We start from the raw sequence: 22,592 nt of genomic DNA on the forward strand, positions 1-22,592 counted from the left end.
CTAAATTTAGATGGAGCTTAGAACCTTGATGGGACCCAGAGTCAGGCACACGGGCAGTCTACTCTAGGGACCACACAGGCATCGAACCACAGCCACCACCTCCGTACCACGTTCCCAAATCAGGTGATCCAAAAGGCTACTACTCTGCTTATCGAGCATGTGCTAAAAGTGTTTTCACGGTGTCTAGCAGTCTTCTGTAACGACGTCTTTTCACTTTGGGTTTCATGAATTTAAGCGAGCATATCCCAATCTAAATCCTAATACTCGCCTGGCAATTCTACTTTAAATACGTACCCCAATTTGAGCCATCACTCCCTATGGTCTGAGCCACCCTCATGTCTTGCCTGGAACACTGGGAGCCTGACAAGACTCCTCGCTGCCTCCCTAAGATCCTCCCCAGGGCCTACAGAGTCCCACCAACTTTTCTGACCCCATCTCCTCCTGCTCTCTGTCAGATCCAACGCGGCTGCCTCCCAGTGCTGCCCTTCTGCCCGGACAACTACCCGCGTGTCCGGCCGGCTCACCTCGTTCCCTCTAGATCTCTACTTGAACGGGAGCCCTGCAGAGCTGAGCTGCGGCCCCGGACCACACTGCTTGTCACGGCTCTCCTCCTGATTTGGGCCTTCCCTGCTCTGCCCTGCTTTGAAGCCCTTACCCTACTTCTCCTGTGTTCACTGCTTGTCTGGCCTGAGCTTCAAGAGGAGGGGGGACCTGGTCAGGGTCACCGCTGACTCGTCTAGGCCCTGCAGCGATGCCACCTACACGGGGCAAGCTGTAAGGAGCAAGCTCCCCATGGAACACCTCGCCTCATTTCAGTTCCCCACCGTGCCCATTCTCACTTCGGTCCCTCCCTCCCATGTAATCCCAGATAAGAAACTCCAGCAAGAGGATGTTAGCAACTCCTCGCCAATTAAGGAGACCCAGCTCTGCCGATTTTAAAATTAAAAACTGAAAGGCTACAGAGGATTTGTTAACACACTGCTGGAATGCCCCAGATGGGCAGAATTTAGTTTTTAATACATTACTTCAGGATGCAGCCTCTCCTGGATGAGCACATGCCATGCTTCTACTGTCCACACACCTTTCTGGTACAGGTATCCCCCACATGTCTAAAGTTCGCCTGATGCCACCTTCCTTTTTACAAAAGACCTACGTTAGTACCTGCTTTTCCTAGCCAAAAGAGGAGGATTTTGCTCTTATGAAAAGAAGCGAAAAGCAAAAATGTTTAGCATTTGTTTTGCAGTGAGCCATTAAGAGGCAGCGGGCACCCCAAACAGAGTGGCCCCGCCAAGCTTCTCCCCAGGGACCACACTCAGCATCTCAGTGTCACGTCGCCAGAGCTGTGAGCTGTGTCTGTGAGCATCTGGGCTTCACCTTGATTTATCTTGTTTATTGTTTGGCCCTGGGAGTGCTCAAAAACTTTTTCATATAAATTAATGGTAATTGCTGCTTCACGTTATGACATTTCGGCTAACAGAAGGTTTCCCAGGAGCGCTTTACTTTCAGGACAGCAGGAGAAAGCTGTATTTGGTAATTCTCAATGAACTTCATTACCAAACACCCAAAGTAAGTAAAATCACCAACTTACTTAAATTCTTCTTGTTTCTGTTTCTTGTAGTCCTGTCTATATTTCGTAAAGGCATCAAATAAATGATAAATAATTTCTGCACTAAAAATTCGAACTCCTAAACTGTCAGCCATTTCTTGTGCATCCCGTTCAATTCTCACATCAAAGGCCAAAATTACTGCATACCTGAAAGGTTCAAACACAATAAAGATCATTCGGTGAAACGTCATGAAGGACAGGAAATATGAAAGCCTGCACAGCAGAAGAAAAACTACTTACTGGGGATCATGTTCCAGCATCACCGAAGCCTTCATAACATCTTTTTTATGGACTGGACCAATGTTAATTCCTGCATACTGTAGAAAAGGAGTTTCTGAGCTTAACTGCCTGTTCGTCAGGTAAAAGAAACAGCACCACAAACCACGGCCATCATGTACTCTTGTGGAGTCGGGCAGGGTTACTTACGGGCACTTCTGATGTTTTTAGAAATTCGAGTAGAGCTTCCAAAGATCCCAGTGTAGATGCCTGGACATAGACTCCCTTTTCTTCCAACTTGATAGCATTTAGCGTCTGCTTTAACTCATGGATCAACTCATCCTTGAAAAGAAATTACATTTGACCAGGTGGTAAATACATCTCTATCAGCAATGGCCTAGAATTAAACTGTGTTTCTCTTTTTAATTAAGTATTCACATGAAAATATGAAGCCAAGGCAGAGAAAACATAAGGCGCAGCAGAACTTGTGCAGGAAAGGAGATTCGGGGGCCCAATTCGAGCTGCGTTCCACACTTCACCTTTGTCTTACATTTACTAATGCTGAAACCTGTTTAACCTCTGCTGTACTTGGCAAATAAGGCAGATGGCTGAGCAGAATGAAACGAGAAGAATCTTTTCAAAATTAAAAGGATTACGTCAATATAATGTATGATGGCAGCCCACAGGGTCTGCTTGACTGCCTTCACTGAAAGGCCCTAACCTCGGCGTCCTTGTCCTCTGCTACTGCTGCTTTAGAGATGAAGAGATTTCCCCCAGGAATAAGCAGGACAGCCATGTCCAAGCCATGAAGGATGCAGTTGGGACTGGCCAAAGAGGGATGCCTGCCCTCTTCTCACTGGCCCTCAGGTGGCCGATTCCCTGATGGCGGTGACCTGGTACCGTGTGAGGAGTAACAGTAGACCCAGGATACAAGATGAGCCAATGTGCTGGGAAGAGTGCCCTCCTCTCTTTGGCAAGTGAGAATGCAAACTCGGAGTTTGCTTTTGGGAAACTATGCTGGACTCCAGTGGGCATCTGCTCCTAAGACAGGCACACAAGCTTTCAAAAGGACTCCTACTTCTTGTAAGATTTTCTTGAGTTCTGTCTGCATATTCAGTTATCTAAAAACATGAACAACAACTTCTGGGCTTTTGATTCATTTTTTACTTAAATAAAATGTGTATTTTAGAATTCTAGTGTATATAAATATTATTTACGCTAATTCCGAGGACTGTGCAAACTGAAGGAATGTAAAAGCATGAACTGTTTGCTATGAGCCACCCTCACAAAGACAGAGGGGCCCACTTCATTCATCACTAGCAGCGTGAGTCCTGCTGACACACCAGCAGGACTCACACAGCTCGGGAGGAAAAAGAACCTTGAAGTAACTTACTTTAAGAACTGGGATTTCATCTTCTTTGTAAGCTACCAGGAGGGGTAAACCAGCCAACGTCTTCTCTAGGTCTTTTCCAAGAATCTTGACCCCCTGAGCTGCTTCTACTTCTTTATGCTTTTCATACTGGTTCTGCAGAGATCAAAAGATTTGTCCCACATTTATGTGGAAAGTGGTTAGGAGTAGGAGATGATGTGACGCCATTTTTTCATGACCGTGGGGTAGGAAGATTTTTCTTAAAGTAGACACAAAAAGCAATAAACATAAAAGACTGATAATTTCAACATTAAAATTAAACACCTGTTTCTTAAGATACCATAGAAAAAGTAAACAGACAAGTCACAGAGTAGAAGACGCTGCAATGGATGTGAGCCACGGACAGACCCTTCTCCTGACTGGACAGACCACTCCCATGACTAATCCAGACAGACAGTGCTGGACACAGGGACAGTTCACAAAGGAGTGAACTTCAGTGGCTAATAAACATACAAAAGAATGGCCAACCACATTTCTATCAGGCAAGTACAAATGAAACAACAATGAGCTACCAGATGGGAAAATTTAAAAATATGACAGCATCAAAGAGCTAAAAGACGTGAAATAATGAAAATACTTCATTATTCCATAAATAAAATATTTCTAAATATACTGCAGGTGCAAGTGTAACTTGTTGGACTCACTGTGAACAACAGTGTGGCCTTATTCAGTAAAACTAGAGCTGAGCATAAGTGAGGACTCGGCAAGTCACTCCTAGGCACATTCCCTGCAGAAACTTGCACAACTGCACCAAGAGATAATACAAAAATGTTCAAAGCAACAGCACTGTTGCTAATACCAAAAATTTAAAAGCTGGAGATACCCTAACGCTTGCCATCAACAAAAGAACAGATAAATAAACCATGATATATTCCTGCCATAGACTATCACACAAGAAAAATGAACTATAGGTATCTGCAACATGTTAACATGGGTAAATCTCAAGAGCTTTTCTTTTCTTTCTTTTTTACTTAAAAGAAGCCAGATACAATCAATGGAAATGAGAATGACTCCATTTATATGAAGTCCATATATACTTTTTAGGGGCATACACTCAGGTATTATAACTATTTTTTTAAAAAGGATATTAGTTACTATCATAAAAATGGAAGCACGGTTAACTTTTAGGAAGGTGTGGGGGTGGCTAACATCCATGAGAGGCACACAGGCTTCCGGGGTTTCAACTGTTTGCTTCCTAAAAATTTGTTGAACTTCTCCTCCATGTTTTGTGTAGTTTTCTGTATTTGTTTTATTTCATAATTTAAAATGTTAATAAAAAACTAGTTAGCAGTGTAGAACCAAAACAATATACTTCAGTTCTCATGGAAACCTTCGATGATAAATAAGAATTTGCACACATCTCCATTCTGACAGATGATCCCTTCTGTATGAAGACATCTAATGGAGGCTGAGGAGCGAACGCATATTAAGCCAAGCAGCTCTCGGAGTGAAGAAGTGACCTTAACAGAACTCATACACACTGTACATACATGTCCCATTTGTCAACACTTACCACCTAGGCTTACCTTCACTCGTAATTCCTTCATTGGAGGAGGTAATAGGAGGCCTCGAATCTGAGTTACAATGGGCCCTTCTACTCCAGGAACAATAATTGTATCTCCTTCCTTCAGACGCCCATTGATCAGTATCACATCTATAGTGGTGCCCATTCCTGGGAGAGCCTTAACCTGAGAGACATAGTATATAAAGGGAATCAGAGAGACGCTATACTATGTTGACTGAATCTAAGAGCAGAAGACATCCACATCCAAGAACTCACTGTTAAAGGCAAAAAGGAAAATCAACTTAATTACCTCCATAACCTGTGCTCTTAGCTCCTCACAGTGTGCAAGTCTCTTGCTCAACATAGTTTGAGTTAACTCGACAAGAAGGTAGATCAGACTTCCCATGCCATCACCAGTATGCGCAGAGGTAGGTACCAAGGACACAAAAGTACGGGGATCCTTATTCTCATAAAACAAAGCTGCATTTAAACCCTAGAGACATAAAAAGCAAAATCATTCCATGGGGTGCCTGGGTGGCACAGCAGTTAAGCGTCTGCCTTCGGCTCAGGGCGTGATCCCGGCGTTATGGGATCTAGCCCCACATCAGGCTCCTCCGCTATGAGCCTGCTTCTTCCTCTCCCACTCCCCCTGCTTGTGTTCCCTCTCTCGCTGGCTGTCTCTATCTCTGTCAAATAAATAAATAAAATCTTAAAAAAAAAAAAAAAAAAAAAGCAAAATCATCCCGAAAGGCCAAGCTGTGGAAGGAAATATCCAGGACAGCATGACTGATTAGACGACAGATAAGCAAATGGCTTATCCTCAAAACTCCTCAAAAACACTCAAGAGATCATACATATCCTGTAGGTATTAGTTGTATCACAGAAGAGTGGTTTCTTTCCAAGTCAACTTTCGTTTTTTTTAGATTCATTTATTTATTTTAGGGGTGGAGGGGCAGAGGGAGAGAGAACCTCAAGCAGACTCCCCACTGAGCACAGAGCCTGACACAACGCTCCATCTCACGACCCTGAGATCATGACCTGAGCTGAAATCAAGAGTTAGACACTAACCGACTGAGCCACCCAGGTGCCCCTCCAAGTCAACTTTATTTTTAAAATTTAAACATTCAGCCTACAAAGACAGATCTCTGAGATATTAGCTAATTTAAAAAGAAAAAAGGGATAAGGGAAAAGAATGGAACACACTACTTGCCAGCAATAAGGGAACAGAACCAGCATTAGTGAAACTGCTGGCTTTATTATAAGGACAATAGAACAAAAGGAAAAAATATTCTATGATAGAGGCTCTTCATTAAGAAGGGAAAGTTTTCTTACCTGCTGTGCAAATTCCACAATGATAGCCTTTGCCCGCTCCTCAAATTCATCTTTTGTATTCTTTTTCTGCTTCTTTAAGGTGGCAGCTACATCGGAGTCAGGGCTCTTTTTCCAATCATACAACCTATCAATCTGGACAAAAATTTTTCGTAAGAAACATCTTTAAAACATTCAGAACACTCAGGAATTTAATTTAGGTTAAAGCTCCTAAAAGTTCCTAATGTATATTATATACATTCAGGAGAGTGTGAATTACTCAAATATTTTATTATACCAAAAAGCCTGTAATAACCCGCTTAACTGCATCCCCTCTTAAATTAGAAACTTCTGAAGTAACATGCAGCCCATCAGCCTCCAAACCAGTTCAGGAAAGGCTGTCATTTGTTTGCAAAAGATGGTATCTTAGAATTATCTTAGGACTATTAGTGTATTTTGTTGGAATTCCAAAATGGTTTTGTTTAGTCGTCAGAAATAAGAATTACAGCAAGTATCATCACCAGGAAAATTATACAAAAAAAATAGAAAATAAAAAAAATTACATCGTATCTCAGAGAACAGCCCATTTTAATTGTTTTATTGCTCAAATTAGATTTACTCTGTTGAGTAAATCATGTATTTTCCTTCTCTTTTCAAAAGTGGGATAAATGGGTATAGAGAGGAAAAACTATTTAATAGTAAAAACAAACAAGCAAAATCTGTTTCCTTAGTCTAGGGCTACAATATAAAGAGGCTGCCCGAATCTGAATGCTACAAAGGAGAAAAATGAGTAGAAAGACCCAGACATGACAAAGATGTTATAATTAGTATATGAGGTCCTTAAAATAGTTATTATGAATATATGTGACTTCCAAGGAAAAACATGAAACTTGTAGAACTAAAAAAACAAAGACTATGAAATAAAAATTCACTAGATAAGCTTAACAGCAAATTATATATTACAAAGGAAAAGACTGGAAGCCTTGAAGATGTTGCAATAAAAACTATCCCAATGGAAGCATACAAAAGAAGCATGAAAGAAAACCTTAGTCACTTATGAAAAGTATCTTAATAACCAAAAAATTTTTTAAACTGATGAATATATAAATTCAAAGACCGAAGAAAATCAAGCCAAAGTAGGATAAACATCAACTATTACATAATCTCAATGATGAACCCTTAAAAGTTCTTTATTAAAACCAATCAAAGAAAAGGGAAGACACATTACAACAGGGAAACAAAGGACAACTAGAGATAAAAACCATAAAGCAATGACAATAAAAGAAAAAAATATTTTTTAAACCTAGAATTTTATATCAAGTAAAAATATTCAGAAAATAATTTGATCTAAATGATAATAAAAGCACAACATACCTAAGCAGTGTTTTGTGTTTTTTTTTTTAAGATTTTATTTATTCTAGAGATAGAGAGCGAGTGAGCACAAGTGGGGGGAGAAGCAGAGGGAAAGGGACAAGCAGACTCTGCACTGAGCACACAGCCAGACTTGGGCCTCAATCCAACAACCCTGAGAGCACAACATGAGCCGAAATCAAGTCAGACACTTAACTAACTGAACCACCTAGGTGCCCCAAGCAGTGCTTCTAACAGTGTGCTAAACGTACCCTTAAATACTTCTATGAGACAAGAAAAAATATCTGAAATCTACAATCTAAAATTCCACCTTAAGTTAGAAAAAGTAGACATGAAAACCAAAGAAGAAGGAAATGAAATTAACACTGGAAATCAATGAGATATAAAACAAACAGTAGAGAATATCAATAAAAAAGCCAGTTCTCTGAAACACAAATTTCTATAGTAATTAAAGAAAAAAAACTGAAATAACGTGTACCTTTTTAAAAGAAGAGATTCTAAGCAGATGTGGCTTCCTGGTGAATTCTACCAAACACATAAAGAAATATCATTTCTATACAAACTCTTTCAGAAAATAAAGGAGGATATATTTCTTAATTAATCTTACAAGGCAACATTACTCTGATACCAAAACTAGACAAAAGATGCTACGAAAGGAAAACTATATAGCAAAATCGCTCATGAACACAGACACAAAAATCATCAACAAAAACTTACCAAATCAAATCTGGCAATATATGAAAGAGATAAAATACATCATGACCAAGTAGGGTTTATTCTAGTAATCCAAGGTTGGTTAACATTTAAAAATTCAATAGTAATCAACAAATGGTGCTGAAACAACTGAACACCCACATGCAAAAAAACTGAATCCAGACACAATACAGGCCCACCATGTTGCAAAAATTAACTCGGAATAATCACAGACCTAAATGTAACATACTAAACTCTAAAACTCCGAGAAGAAAACATAGGAGAAAATGTGATGACCTTGGCTGAGGTGAGGACTATTCAGATACCACATCAAGGCAAGATCTATGAAAGAAAGAATCTAATAAGCTGAACTTCATTAAAATTAAAAACTTCTATGAAATACAGAGTGAGTCTAGAGAGTGAAATAAGAAGCCAGACTGGGAGAAAACTTGTGCAAAAGACATCTGATAAAGAACTTGTATCCAAAACATATTAAGAGCTCTTAGAATTCAAAACTTGGCCAAATTAAAAATGGCCCAATGAATTTGACACCTCAGAAACGGCAAATAAGCACGTGAAAAGACATTCCACATCTTAGAGAACATCTTAAGAATACACACATTAAAACAACGAAATACTACCTCATACTCATTAGAATGGCCAAAATCCAAAACACAATACCAAATGCTGGCCAAGATGTAGAGCAACAAGAATTCTCACTCACTGCTGGTGGGTCTGCAAACTTACAACACTTGAGAAGAGTTTGGCCGTTTCTTCCAAAACTAAACACTCTTATCATACAATCCGCCATCACACTCCTTGGTATTCGCCCAGAGGAGAAAAAGACATGTCTCTACACACAAACCTGCACATGGAGGTTGACAGAAGCTTCATTCATAACTGCCAAACTTGCAAGCAACCAAGATGCCTTTCAATGGATGAATAAACTGTAGTGCATCCAGACAATGGAGATATTAAACAAAATGAATAATGAGCTACGAGTAAAAAATGAGCCATGAAGCCATGAAAACAGATGGAGGAAACTTTAATTCCTATTTTTAAGTGAAAGAAGGTGATCTGATAAAGCTTACTGTAGAATACAGTATAATTCCAACTATATGACACTCTGGAAAAGGCAAAACTATCCAGACAGTAAAAAGATCAGGGACTTTTTTGCTAGGAATTGGGAGGTGGGGGAACAAACGAGCACAGCAAAAATATTTTCAAAGCAGTGAAAATACTCTACGGTACCAAAATGATGGATACATGTCCAAACGTTTGTCCAAATCCACAGAATGTACAACACAGAGAAGTAAACCATAGACTTTGGGTGACGGTAAGTCAATGTAAGTTCATCAATTATAATATACCACTCTGGTGTGAGAGGGAAGGTGCTGATAATGGCGGAGACTGCATGGGGGAGACAGGGGTATGCGGGAAATCTCTGTACCTTCCCTTCAGTATTGCTGTAAATCTTAAATGGCTCTAAAAAAGAAAAAAAATAAAGTCTTAATGAAAAGTAAAGTCCCCTCAAAATAACAACATTAGTTCATCTTACAGAATAAAGAGGAGAAGCCACATAAATATCTCAAGAGATGTGGAACAGCCATCTGATAGAAATCAACAACTCCTGACTTAAAAAACAAACCACCACAAATAATGCTTTAAGCAACCTATGACTGCCATCATATGTAACGGTGAAAGACCAACTACTTCCCCCTAAGATGGGGCAGAAAGCAAGGTGTCTGTCATTACTTTTATTCAACATTGTTCTAGAACATCTAGTCAGTGTAGCAAGGAAGAAGAAAATTTACAGAGCACACACATGGAAGTAAAACAGCTATGTGAAGGTAATGTAATCATGTAGAAGGAAAATCCCACATGATCTACAACATAAGCTACTAGGCCTAATAAGTTAATTTAATAAGATCACAAGATTAAAAATACATAAAAATCAACTATATTTCTTTATGAAATTAAAATCAGAAATCTGAATTTTTAAAATGGTTATTTACAATAGCACCCAAACCATGAAGTACTATGAATAAATTTAGAAAAATATGCCTAACACGTGGACAGTGAAACTACACAATATCACTAAGAGAAAATAAAGAACTAAGTAAACGTAGAGATATCATGTTCACTTATCAGAAGACTCAATTTTGGTAAAATGCAGACTCTTACAGAATTTATCTACAGATTAAATACAATTCCAATAAAAATTCCAGAAGGCTTTTTTTTGTAAAAACTAAAGAGGCAGATTCTAAACTTTATATGAAAATTCAAGGACCCTAAAATAATCAAAACAGCTTTGAGAAACAAAAAGTTAAAGAAATGACCACCACCTGCTTTCAAGACATTACTATAAAACTATAATAATCAAGATAGGGTAGTAGAAGCCAAGGATAGGTATATAGGTCAATGGAAGAAAAGACAGATACCAAAAAGGGACATGCATATATACATGGCTTAAGTAATTTTCAACAAAGAGTAATTCAACGGAGAACTCCTGGTTCAAGATGGCAAGATACAGAAAGACACTGAACTCACTCACCACCTCCGCAGACACACCAGATCTACACCTATTCAGAGCACTGATATTGAAGAGGAACTAAGAGCTGACTAAACAGCTCTGCACAACAAAGGCCGCACAGAGAACGGCAAGAGAGAGGAAGACACAAACAAAGAGAAACCCCTTTCCCAGCAGGGCAAACTGCTGTGTGCACGCACAGTGCTGACGGACTGTGAGCAGATGAGTCTGCCCTGGGGTACAGGAAAATGCTGCAGTTTGAAAGGACAACTAGAACGTAAAGGAACCAGTTCTAGAACCCTGCCTAACAGCAGATGAACTGCTGAAACTCTCTCCAGGTACTGTCAAGAGGAACTTGTACCTCATTTCACATTCCCCTCTGCTCTGAGCACAAACAGGGGCAAAGGTCCAGGCACTCTGGCTGGCCTACCACCTCAGTGAGCCCTGAGTCCCTAGCCCACACCAGCCCAAGCCATCCCATCAGGGTGGTTCCAGTGTGATGCCTAACAGGACATGCCTGCCAGCCCTCACTACAGGTCCAGCTGTCTCGTCAAGGTGACACAAACACAAAGCACCCTAGAACATTCCAGGCCCACACCACTACGGCTCCAGATAACTTGCCAGGGCACCCCTGGTGTAGAGCATGTCAGAACCTCCCAACCCACACCAGCTTAGACTCCAGACAACTTACCAGGGAACCTCCTGCACAGAGTGCCCCAGGCACCCCCAGCCTGCACCCACCTTGGTTCCAGCTGCCTTGCCAGGATACCCCTGCCCATACCCACCTTGGCTTCGCCCCCCACCAGGGTGCCCCCACATGGAGAGCCTCAGGACCCCTAGCTTGCATCTACTTCAGGTTCAGCTGTACTCCCAGCATGCCTTCAGTATAGGACCGCCCCAGCCTGTGCCCATTCAGTTTCAGCTGTCCCATCAGAGTGCTCCCTGCAAGGAGACCCCTTAAATCCCCTGGCTTACCCCCACTTCAGCTCTGTGATGCTAGGGTGCCCTCTGCAAAGACAGCCCCCAGAAACACCCAGCTTGAACCAACTTCAGTTCTGATTATCATACGACGGTGGCCCCAGCATGGAGTGTGCCAAGACCCACAACCCACAAACAGCACAGCTCCAGCCAGCCACCCAAACTCAACAAGCACATTCTACACAGGAACCCATAAACAACATCACTCCCTCTAGTTAAGGAGAAACAGCTGTTCCACCTAATTCATATAAACAGAGGAAGAAATAAAAATGAAATGACAGAAGAATATACTCCAAACAAAAGACCAAGACAAAACCTCACATAAAGAATTAAATCAAATGGAGGTAAGCAATATGCCTGATAAAAAGTTCAAAGTAACAGTAAGGAAGATGCTCACTGGACTGGAGAGAACCACAAATGAACTCAGGGAGAACTTCAAAAAACACATAGAAAATATAAGAACCAACCAGAGCTGAAGAACACAATAACTGAAAAGAAAAATATATTAGAGGTAATCAACAGATTTAAGGATGCATAAGAAGGGATCAGTCGGGGCGCCTGGGTGGCACAGCGGTTAAGCATCTGCCTTCGGCTCAGGGCGTGATCCCGGCATTATGGGATCGAGCCCCACATCAGGCTCCTCTGCTATGAGCCTGCTTCTTCCTCTCCCACTCCCCCTGCTTGTGTTCCCTCTCTCGCTGGCTGTCTCTATCTCTGTCGAATAAATAAATAAAATCTTTAAAAAAAAAAAAAAAAAAAAGAAGGGATCAGTGATCTAGAAAACAGGGAAATTGAAAGCACCAAAGCTGAACAGAAAAAAAAAAGAATTAAAAAATGAGGAGAGATTAAGGGATCTCTTAGATAACATCAAGCAAAGAAACATTCTCTTTATAAAGGTCCCATAAGGAGACAACAGAGAGAAAGGGGCAGAAAACTTATTTCAGGAAGTAATAGCTGAAAACTTCCTTAGCTTGGGAAGGAAACAGATGTCCAGGTTCAGGAAGCCCAGAAAGTTCCAAACAAGATGAACCCAAGGAGGTCCATATCATGAAATACAGTTAAAATACCAAAGATGAAAGATAAAGAGGGAATTTTAAAAGCAGCAAAAGCAGCAACTAGTTATATGCAAAGGAAACCTTATAAGGCTACTATCAGCTGATTTTTCAGCAGAAACATGCAGGCCACAAAGGAGTGGAAAAATACTACAACCATATACATTATACCCAGCAAGGTTATTCAGAATTGAAGGACAGAGCAAGAGTTTCCCAGACAAACAAAAGTTAAAAGAGTTCTTCACCACTTACACCAGCCTTACAAGAAATATCAAAGAGACTTCTGTAAGTGAAAAAGGCCATAAAAGAACAAAATTATGAAAGGAAAAGGACTCACAAAATAAAAAGATGCAAAACATAATAACATATTTAAAGCGTGGAGGAGGTAAATAAAAATGAAGTTTTTTTAGACTATGTTCAAAGGTGAGTGACCACCAAATTAATATACACTGCTATATACTTTGGATGTTACAAATGAACCTCATGGTAACCACAAATGAAAACCATAATAGACACACAAAAGAAATCCAATGATGACACTAAAGAAAACCGTTAATCACAGAAAAGAGAGCAAGAGAAGGAAAAGAAAACTACAAAAACAACCAGAAAGGAATTGACAAAATGGAAATAAGTACATACCTATTAATAATTACATTAAATTTTAATGGTCTGAATGCACCATTCAAAAAACAAAGGGTGACAGAATGGTTAAGAAAATAGAACCCATTTATATGCTGCCTACAAGAAACTCACTTCAGCCCTAAACACACAGACAATGAAACAGAAGGGACAGAAAAAGCTATTCGATGTGAACAAAAGTGGAAAGAAAAAAAAAAAAAAGCCACGCAGCAATGCTTGTATCAGAGAAAAGAGATTTTAAAACAAAGACGATTACAAAAGACAAAGAAAGGCACTACATAATAATAAAGAAATCAATCCGACAAGAAGATCCACAACTGTATTTATGTACCTAAAGTTGGAGCACCTAAAGACATAGAGCAATTATTAACAAACATAAAGGGAGAAACTTCAAGTAATACAAGAACAATAGGTGGCTTTAATACCACCTCTACCTCTCTGGATAGATCATCCAGGTACAAAATAAAGAAAGAGTGTAATAAATGACACATCCAACCAAATGGACTTAAGGGACATGTAAAGTATATCCTGTGCAGCAACAAAGGAATACATCCTTTTCAAGGGCACATGAACACTTTTCAGGCAAGATCATGTCAGGCCACGAAACAAGTTTCAATAAACTTAAGATTGAAATCATATCAATCCTTCCCAACCAAAACAGTAATAAAAATATAAATCAATTACAAGAGGAAAACTGGAAAAAAAAAAAATGTGAAGGCTGAACAACACGGTAGTGAAAAACCATGACGTCAATGAAGAACTCAAATGAAAAATGAAAACACAAGAGTCCAAAATCTTTGTGATACAGTGAAAGCAGTAATAGGAAAATTCATAGCAACACAGGCCTATCTCAAGAAAGAAAAATCTCAAACAATCTAACCTTACACGTAAAGGAACTGGGGAAAAACAACAACAAAACCCCAAAGTTAGTAGAAAGAAAGAAATGACAAACATTAGAGCAGAAATAAATGAGACTATAAAAACAATAAAGATCAATGAAACCAAGAGCTCATTCTTTGCAAAGAAACAAAATTAATAAACCTTTAGCCAGACTCATTGAGAAAAAAAGGAGGGCAAAATGAGAAATAGAAGTAACTGAAACCACAGAAGTAACCAACATCACAGAAATAACAAAGGACTAGAAGTCTGTTACAAAAAATTGTATGCAGTGGCTCAGTCAGTTAAGCATCTGCCTTCATCTCAGGTCATGATCCCCCCTCAGGCTTCCTGCTCAGGAGGGAGTCTGCTTCTCCCTCTGTCCCTCCCCATTTGTACGCTCTGTCTTTTGCTCGCTCTCACTCTCTCAAATAAATAAAATTTAAAAAAAGAATAAATAAATCACTAGAAACATACCACCTTCCAAAACAAAATCAGGAGGAAACAGAAAAGCCAAACAGACCAATTAATTACCAGTAACACAATTGAACCAATAATCAAAACAGTCCCAACAAACAAAAGTCTAGGACATTTGAAGCCAAATGGCTTCACAGGTGAATTCTACCCAACACTTAAAGAAGAGTTCATATCTATTCCTCTCCAACTATTCCAAAAAACAGAAGAGGAAGGAAAATTTCCAAATACATTCGATGATGCCAGTTATTAGCCCAATTCCAAAACAAGACAAAGACACTATAAAAAAAGAAAACTGCAGGCCATTGTCTCTGATGAACACAGATGCAAAAATCCTCAACAAAATATTAGCAAACCAGGGGCGCCTGGGTGGCACAGCAGAGCGTCTGCCTTCGGCTCAGGGCGTGATCCTGGCGTTATGGGATCGAGCCCCACATCAGGCTCTTCCACTATGAGCCTATTTCTTCCTCTCCCACTCCCCCTGCTTGTGTTCCCTCTCTCACTGGCTGTCTCTATCTCTGTCGAATAAATAAATAAAATCTTAAAAAAAAAAAATTAGCAAACCAAATTCACCAATACACTGAAAACTATCATTCACCACAATCAAGTGGGATTTATTCCAGGGATGCAAAGTTGGTTCAATATTCGAAATCAATCAAGGTGATACACCACATTAGCAAAATGAAGGACAAAGTCCTAAGATCATCTCAATAGATTCAGAACATGCATCTGACAAAAACCAATTATCCGTTCATGGATACAAACTCAACAAAGTGGGTTTAGAGGGAACATACCTCACATAATAAAGGCCATGTATGACAAACCCACAGCTAACACCATACTCAATGGTGAAAAACTGAGAGCTTTTCCTCTAAGACTGAACAGGGCAAGAATGTCAAATCTTGTCACTTTTATTCAATATAACATAGGAAGTCCCAACAGTAGTAATCAGACAAGAAATAAAAGGCATCCAAAATGGTAAGGGAGAGGTAAAACCATCACTGTCAGTGCATGACAGAATAATGTATATAGAAACTCCTAAAGACTCCACCAAAAAATTATTAGAATAAATGCATTCAGTGAAGGTGGAGGATAAAAAACTAACATACAAAAATCTCTTACATTTCTATACACTAATAATGAAGTAGGAGAAAGGCAAGTTAAGAAAACCATCCCGTTTTACAGTTGTACCAGAAAGAATAAAATCCCTAGAAACAAATTTAATCCAAATGGTAAAAAAACCTGTACTCTGAAAACTCTAAAACACTGATAAACGGCAGATGACACAAACAAATGGAAAGATATACTGTTAAGATGTCCATTCTACCCAAAGCAATTTACAGATTCAATGCAATCCCTATCAAAATACCAATAGCATTTTTCACAAAATTATAACAAATAATTCTAAAATTTGTATAGAATCAGAAAAGACCCCAAATAGCTAAAGAATTCTTGAGAAAAAGAACGAAGCTGGAGTTATCACAATCCCAGATTTCAAGCTATAGTACAAAACTATAATAATAAAAACAGAGTGGTACTGGCACAAAAATAGACACAGTTCAATGGAACAGAACAGAGAGCCCAGAAATAAACCAATGCTTAAAGGGTCAATCTATTACAAAGGTGAAAGGAATATACAATGGGGAAAAGACAGTCTCTTCAATAAATGGTGCTGGGAAACATGGACAGCTACATGTAAAAGAATAAAACCAGGGGCGCCTGGGTGGCGCAGTTGTTAAGCATCTGCCTTCAGCTCAGGGCGTGATCCCAGCATTCTGGGATCGAGCCCCACATCAGGCTCCTCCTCTGGAAGCCTGCTTCTTTCTCTCCCACTCCCCCTGCTTGTGTTCCCTCTCTAGCTGGCTGTTTCTCTCTGTCAAATTAATAAATAAAATCTTTAAAAAAAAAAAAAAAAGAATAAAACCAAACCACTTTCTAACACCATACACAAAATAAACTCAAAATGCATTAAAGATGTAAATGTAAGACCTGAAACCATAAAACTAGAAGAGAACATAGTCAGTAATTTCTCTGACATTGGCTATAGCAATATCATTCTATAGATGTCTCCTAAGGCAAGGTAAACAAAAATAAAAATAAATTATTAGGACTACACCAAAATAAAAACCTTTTGTAAAGTGAGGGAAACCATCAACAAAACAAAAATGCAACCTACTGAGAGAAGATATTTGCAAGAACACATCCAATAAAGAGTTAATATCAAACATATATAAAGAACATATACAATGCAACATGCCAAAACACAAATAATCCAAATAAAACAATGGGCAGAGAACCTAAATAGATATTTTTCCAAAGACATACAGATGACCAACAAACACACGAAAAGATGCTCGACATCACTAATCATCAGGGAAACAAAACCACAATGAAATATCACCACCTTATGACAGAGTCAGAGTGGCTAGTATCAAAAAGACAATAAATAACAAATGTTGCTGAGGAGATGTAGCAAAGGGAACCCTCATGTAAAGGTAAATTGGTGCAACCAATTAATGTGGAAAACAGTATGGCAATTCCTCAAAAAACCACAAATAGAAATACCATTATGATCCAGTAATCCCACTACTGGGTAATTACCTAAAAAAAGCAAAAACACTAATTCAAAGAGACAGACGCACACCTATGTTTACTGCATCATTTATTTATAATAGCCAAGATAAGAAAGCAACGTAAGCGATCACTGATAGTTAAATGGATAAAGACGTGGAGTTTACACATACATACATATACACATACACACACACCCCGGAATATTACTCAGTCATAAAAATGAATGAGATCTTGTTATTTACAACATGGACAGACCCAGAGGATATTACACTAAGTGAAATAAGCATGACAGAGAAAGACAAATACCATATGATTTCACTAATATGTGGAATCTAAAAAAAGAAAAACAAAATAAAGCAAAAACAAGCAAAGAAGTAGAAACAGACCCATAAACAGAACAAAGTGGTGGTTATCAGAGGCAGGGAAGTGGGTGGGGGGTCATGGATGAAATGGGTGAAGGGGAGGAGGACGTGTAGGATTCCAGTTATAGAATGTATAAATCACAAGAATAAAAGGTACAGCGTACTGTAATAGCACTGTATAGTGACAGATGATAGCTATGTTTGTGAGCACAGCATAATGTATACAGTTCAATCACTATGTTGTATACCTGAATCTAATGTAACGTTGTGTCAACTGTATAGCATTATAAAAAAGAAATCAATAAATTAAGTACAATCTTTTCAACAAAAAGGTTTTGAACCGGATTTTCATGTGGAAAAAAGTGAACCTTTTTTTTTTTTTATATAAAGATTTTTTATTTTTATTTATTTGACAGAGAGCAAGCCAGTGAGAGAGGGAACACAAGCAGGGGCAGTGGGAGAGGAAGAAGCAGGCTCTCAGTGGAGCAGATCCCACGACCCTGGGATCACACCGAGCCTAAGGCAGATGCTTAATGACTGAGCCACCCAGGCACCCCCAAAAGTGAGCCTTGATCCTTAACTTATACTATGCATAAAAATTAACTAAAAATACCACCTATCTAAATGTTAAATATCTAGAAACACTGAAAAAAATTTTCAGAACCTTGGGGTGGTTAAAAATTACTTATAGAGAACATAAGAAACACAAGTTATAAAAAAAATTTCTCATACATTGGACTTCACCAAAATTAGAAATTTCTGCTCTTCAAAATACATCATTAAGAAAATGAAAAACCAAGTCCTTGACTACAAGAACATACAGGCAATACATATAACTGACAAAAGACTTCAATCAACAATAAAGAACTCTTAAAATTCAACAGTAAGACAACAGTCCAATAAAAGATGAGCAAAGATTTTAAAATAGTTACTTAACAAAAAGATACATGGCAAGTAAATATATGAAAAGATTTTTGATGCCACTAGTCATCACAGAAATGCAAATTAAACAATAATTTAGTACTGCACACTTACTTGCAACATTTGCTTAGTAAGTAGAACAAATGTCAGCAAGAATGTGCAGAACTGAAATCTTAGGGGCGCCTGGGTGGCGCAGTCGTTAAGCATCTGCCTTCGGCTCAGGGCGTGATCCCGGTGTTACGGGATCGAGCCCCACATCAGGCTCCTCCGCTATGAGCCTGCTTCTTCCTCCCNCCCCTGCTTGTGTTCCCTCTCTCGCTGGCTGTCTCTATCTCTGTCAAATAAATAAATAAAATCTTAAAAAAAAAAAAACTGAAATCTTAAAATATAAAATGGTACAAACTCTTTGGGAAAATGTCATTTTCTCATTAAGTGGAACACATACATACAACTTGACCCAGCAGTTTTCTTCTTAAATATTTATTCAAAGTAAATCAAAAGAAATTTCAACCCAAAGATGTGTGAAATGTTGACAGCTGCTTTGTTAATAACTTCAAGTGGAATCAATCCAAATATTCCTCAGTGTGTAAATGGACGAAGTGTGGTATTAATCAGATAATGAAATACCACTCATCAAGGAAAAGGAATAACCAATGGTATATGCAAAACATGGATAAACGTAAAATAACAAGAGTAGTGGAAAATGCCAGACTCAAAAGATTAAACACTGTATAATTCCATTAATATGAAATTATAAAACACACAAAACTACTCTATAGTGACAGATCAGTGTTTGGGTTGAAAAAGGGGGTAGGCTTACTTTAAAAGAACTTGAGTGAGCATTCTGGCAATATGGAGATGGTCTATATTCTGATGGTGGTGGTTACATGTGTGTATATATTTATCAAAATACATTTAACTTAGCATAAGTACATACTGTTATATGAAAGTTATACTAGGACACATATGTTTAATCACAAAAATTTCGGAAACATGTATTCACATTAATTCTTCAGGGGAGCTTACCTTATTGAGTGCAACAATGAAGGGACATTTTTTAGATTTCAGAAGGTTAATAGACTCAATTGTCTGGGGCTCCAAACCATGCATAATATCAACAACTAAAATGGCAATATCACAAAGAGAGCTTCCTCTGTTTCTCAGATTACTGTTGAAAAGAGGAAAAAGATGCATAAATAGAAATCTTGAAATTACTCTTTTACTTAAAGAAACAAATGTTTCTTTGTAAAACCTAAATGAAAAAAACAAAATGAAGCACACGCATTAAAATTTTGAGTGCCATTAGCCCTTAACTTGCCAAATGCTTATCTGGCAAAGTGAACTAACATCAGCTGGAGTAAGTTAGTTCCAGAAGTTACTCCAGTATTTCTGCAAATTGTATTGGCCAAGTTTTTGCACTAAGGAATACAGCCAACAGGCAACAGGATAAATTCCACCTATCATGCGTTTGACAGGAAAAAGACCAAGTATGTATTAGGATTTGGTCTTTCAAAGTAGAAAAGATCTCTATAAAAAACAAGTATCTAAATAAATTACTACTTACTTATTCAGTAAGGCACAGATGATGACTGGTAGTTACAGGGACTATAGATCTTAAAATACTACCCCAACGTTGACTAATCAGACTTTCTCACTCATTGCACTTTTAGATTTAATGTTTTCTAGCAGTTTGATGCCAAGTAACACAAGTTGCTCTTACCTGAAAGACTCATGCCCTGGAGTATCAATAATGAGCATTCCTGGAATTCTTACATTCTCTCTATCAAACTAGAAAAGGTGGGGAAAAGTAGAGAGCTTAAAGAAGCCAACACAATGCAAGTTTCTTTATAAAAACAATTATTCGGCCATGAAAACTAAAGAATATCACCACTTCCTTTTCACCACTGGTTTTACAACATTCAGGGGATCAACCAGCAAAGCACATAAGTCAATATTTTCATTAATCAAAAGGAGTTTGCAGGGGAAAAAATGAAATGAGAAAACATTCTCTTTGTTAAAGTCATAAAACCACGGTGTACTCTAATTTTGAGCAGATTATCAGTAAGTAACAAAAGATAGCAGTCGTCTGAGAGTGATTATCTTTAAAAAGGTAACTTGCAAGAAGAGGTTCTGACTACTTGAAAAATGTATCTGGTCCAACTGTAAAGCAATTCTATTCTAAACCTTGAAAAATATCCCAAAGTATGTTTTAAAGCAAATTTACTACACCAACCTAAAATATTAAAGAAAGACTGCTTTATTTAAATAACATCATAAACACATGACTTTCTGGACAAAAGTTCTTTAATGAATGGGAAAAAATTACAACATGCCTGATATGGACATTCTCTTTTACTCTAAATAGTGGCACTGACCAACAAATCTCTCACACACACACATATGATCTTTTTTACTTGTTTATCTATACTTTTTGTCAATCTTCAAGTGATTTTTCAAAATCTTATCTCCTGATCTAGGTCAAAATGATTCAAATGCAAAACATATTTGCATTCTGGTGATCTTAAATCAACATTCACTGAGCACCATAATTATTTCCACTTCAGTGTCTGGAATACAAACAATTATAATTGTCATATAAGAGTTATCCTGAGAACTTTAATACAGACCTAATAAAAATCATGCTCTTTAACTGTGTTCTAAAGTAACACCAGATTTCAAGTTCTGGCAACTGGTGAAATGAGCTATTATAAAATCCCCAATGACTAATACACAGAAATACCAGATAAATTACAACTTCAAGATAAATTTTAAATTATGAATTTGAAAAACTGTAATTCAAGAAAACTGTCCTAAAATAAAGATTTTAAATTACATACTGAAATGGAACTGGAAAATTTCCACATAACTGGGAAACTGACCCAGAAAAATCAACCCCAAGATGCAGAAGGGCCACATTACTTATGAAAGGATGAAAACCAGCTTATGATCAAACCTGAAAGGCAATATTTTATGTGAGAAAAAAGGAGAGTAACTTTTAAGATATTTAAGGAAAGAAAATGTGAATCAAGGATTTTATATGTAGCCAACTGACTTTCTAGGGTGAAGGCCACAAAGTAGGTAGGCAATATTCAAAAACTCAAAGATTATTATTCCTCTTATTCCTTCCTTAGAAACCTACCAGAAAATGAGCTTCATAAAACACAATCTCAACCCAAAAAAACCCCCCACAAACTGGAGACAAACTCATAGACCCCTTCTATATACAGAACTAAGACCAAATAAAGAATAAAGGGAGATACTAGCATATAATAATTTATGCTCTGTGTGTCAATTATCAGTTTTGTTACTTCTTAGTTCCAAATTTACTTTTTTACCTGCTCTGTGGTAACAGAACTAGGGAATTTTTATAAGGCTCAGTTCCAAGACTGGAGCAGAGTATGTATAAGATGAGCCCAAAACATCCTGCTACATCAGACCGCAAAGACGCAACCAAAGACTACTAAACCTGAACTAAAAAGACTCAGGAGTCAATTACTGGACGAAAATGAGACTATCTTACCACAAGAATAAATGAACTAAAACACAGTAAATATGTTTAAATCCGTGAGTTTAAGGTAAAACAAAACCAAAGCACTCTTTATAAACATGGATAATGGGCTTGGAATAACAACATTTTGCAACCTCTAACACATTAAAAGGTAAAGATTATTTTAAAAGTTCCTCCTCAGTAGAAGAGTGTCTCGATTGCAAAAGGACCTAATACAGGTCTCCCGAGGTAAGGGCCAAGGTTCTATCTCCTAATATAGGTGACACAAAAGTGTTTGCTTTATAATGATTCATTAAACTTTACCTTAATCTTATGTGATTTTCTTTATTTATTTTGAATAAACTCAATATCTCCAAAGTAGAAAATATTAGGGTGATAAAGAAAACACCATCAACGTGATAGAAGGAAAAGAGGCTGGAGGAGGAAACAGTTTTTCAACATGGAATTCTACAGTAAAAGTGTTAAAACACGCAGGGGAACAATATACTCTAACTTCAAAATAGTAATTGCCTTCAGGAGCAAGAGGAAAGGAAATAAAAAATGAGGGGCCC

The 22,592-nt window shown here is 38.1% G+C and overlaps 1 protein-coding gene across 3 annotated transcripts in view; it reads right to left on the bottom strand.

The window, feature by feature from the left end:
* The window catches only part of EIF5B (eukaryotic translation initiation factor 5B), an 87,434-nt gene that overhangs the window by 4,095 nt on the left and 60,747 nt on the right, over positions 1-22,592 (bottom strand). For all 3 annotated transcript variants that reach the window (XM_002919955.4, XM_034658998.1, XM_034658997.1), the window contains exons 13-21: positions 20,254-20,321; positions 19,560-19,701; positions 6,088-6,219; positions 5,066-5,248; positions 4,778-4,939; positions 3,216-3,347; positions 2,033-2,164; positions 1,847-1,923; positions 1,589-1,753 (exon numbers count right to left, since the gene is read on the bottom strand). In XM_002919955.4, coding sequence (XP_002920001.1) covers positions 1,589-1,753; positions 1,847-1,923; positions 2,033-2,164; positions 3,216-3,347; positions 4,778-4,939; positions 5,066-5,248; positions 6,088-6,219; positions 19,560-19,701; positions 20,254-20,321 — 1,193 coding nt within the window. The remainder of the gene's footprint in view (positions 1-1,588; positions 1,754-1,846; positions 1,924-2,032; positions 2,165-3,215; positions 3,348-4,777; positions 4,940-5,065; positions 5,249-6,087; positions 6,220-19,559; positions 19,702-20,253; positions 20,322-22,592) is intronic.

The sequence above is a fragment of the Ailuropoda melanoleuca genome, chromosome 4, assembly GCF_002007445.2.
Source record: "Ailuropoda melanoleuca isolate Jingjing chromosome 4, ASM200744v2, whole genome shotgun sequence".
Taxonomy (NCBI): domain Eukaryota; kingdom Metazoa; phylum Chordata; class Mammalia; order Carnivora; family Ursidae; genus Ailuropoda; species Ailuropoda melanoleuca.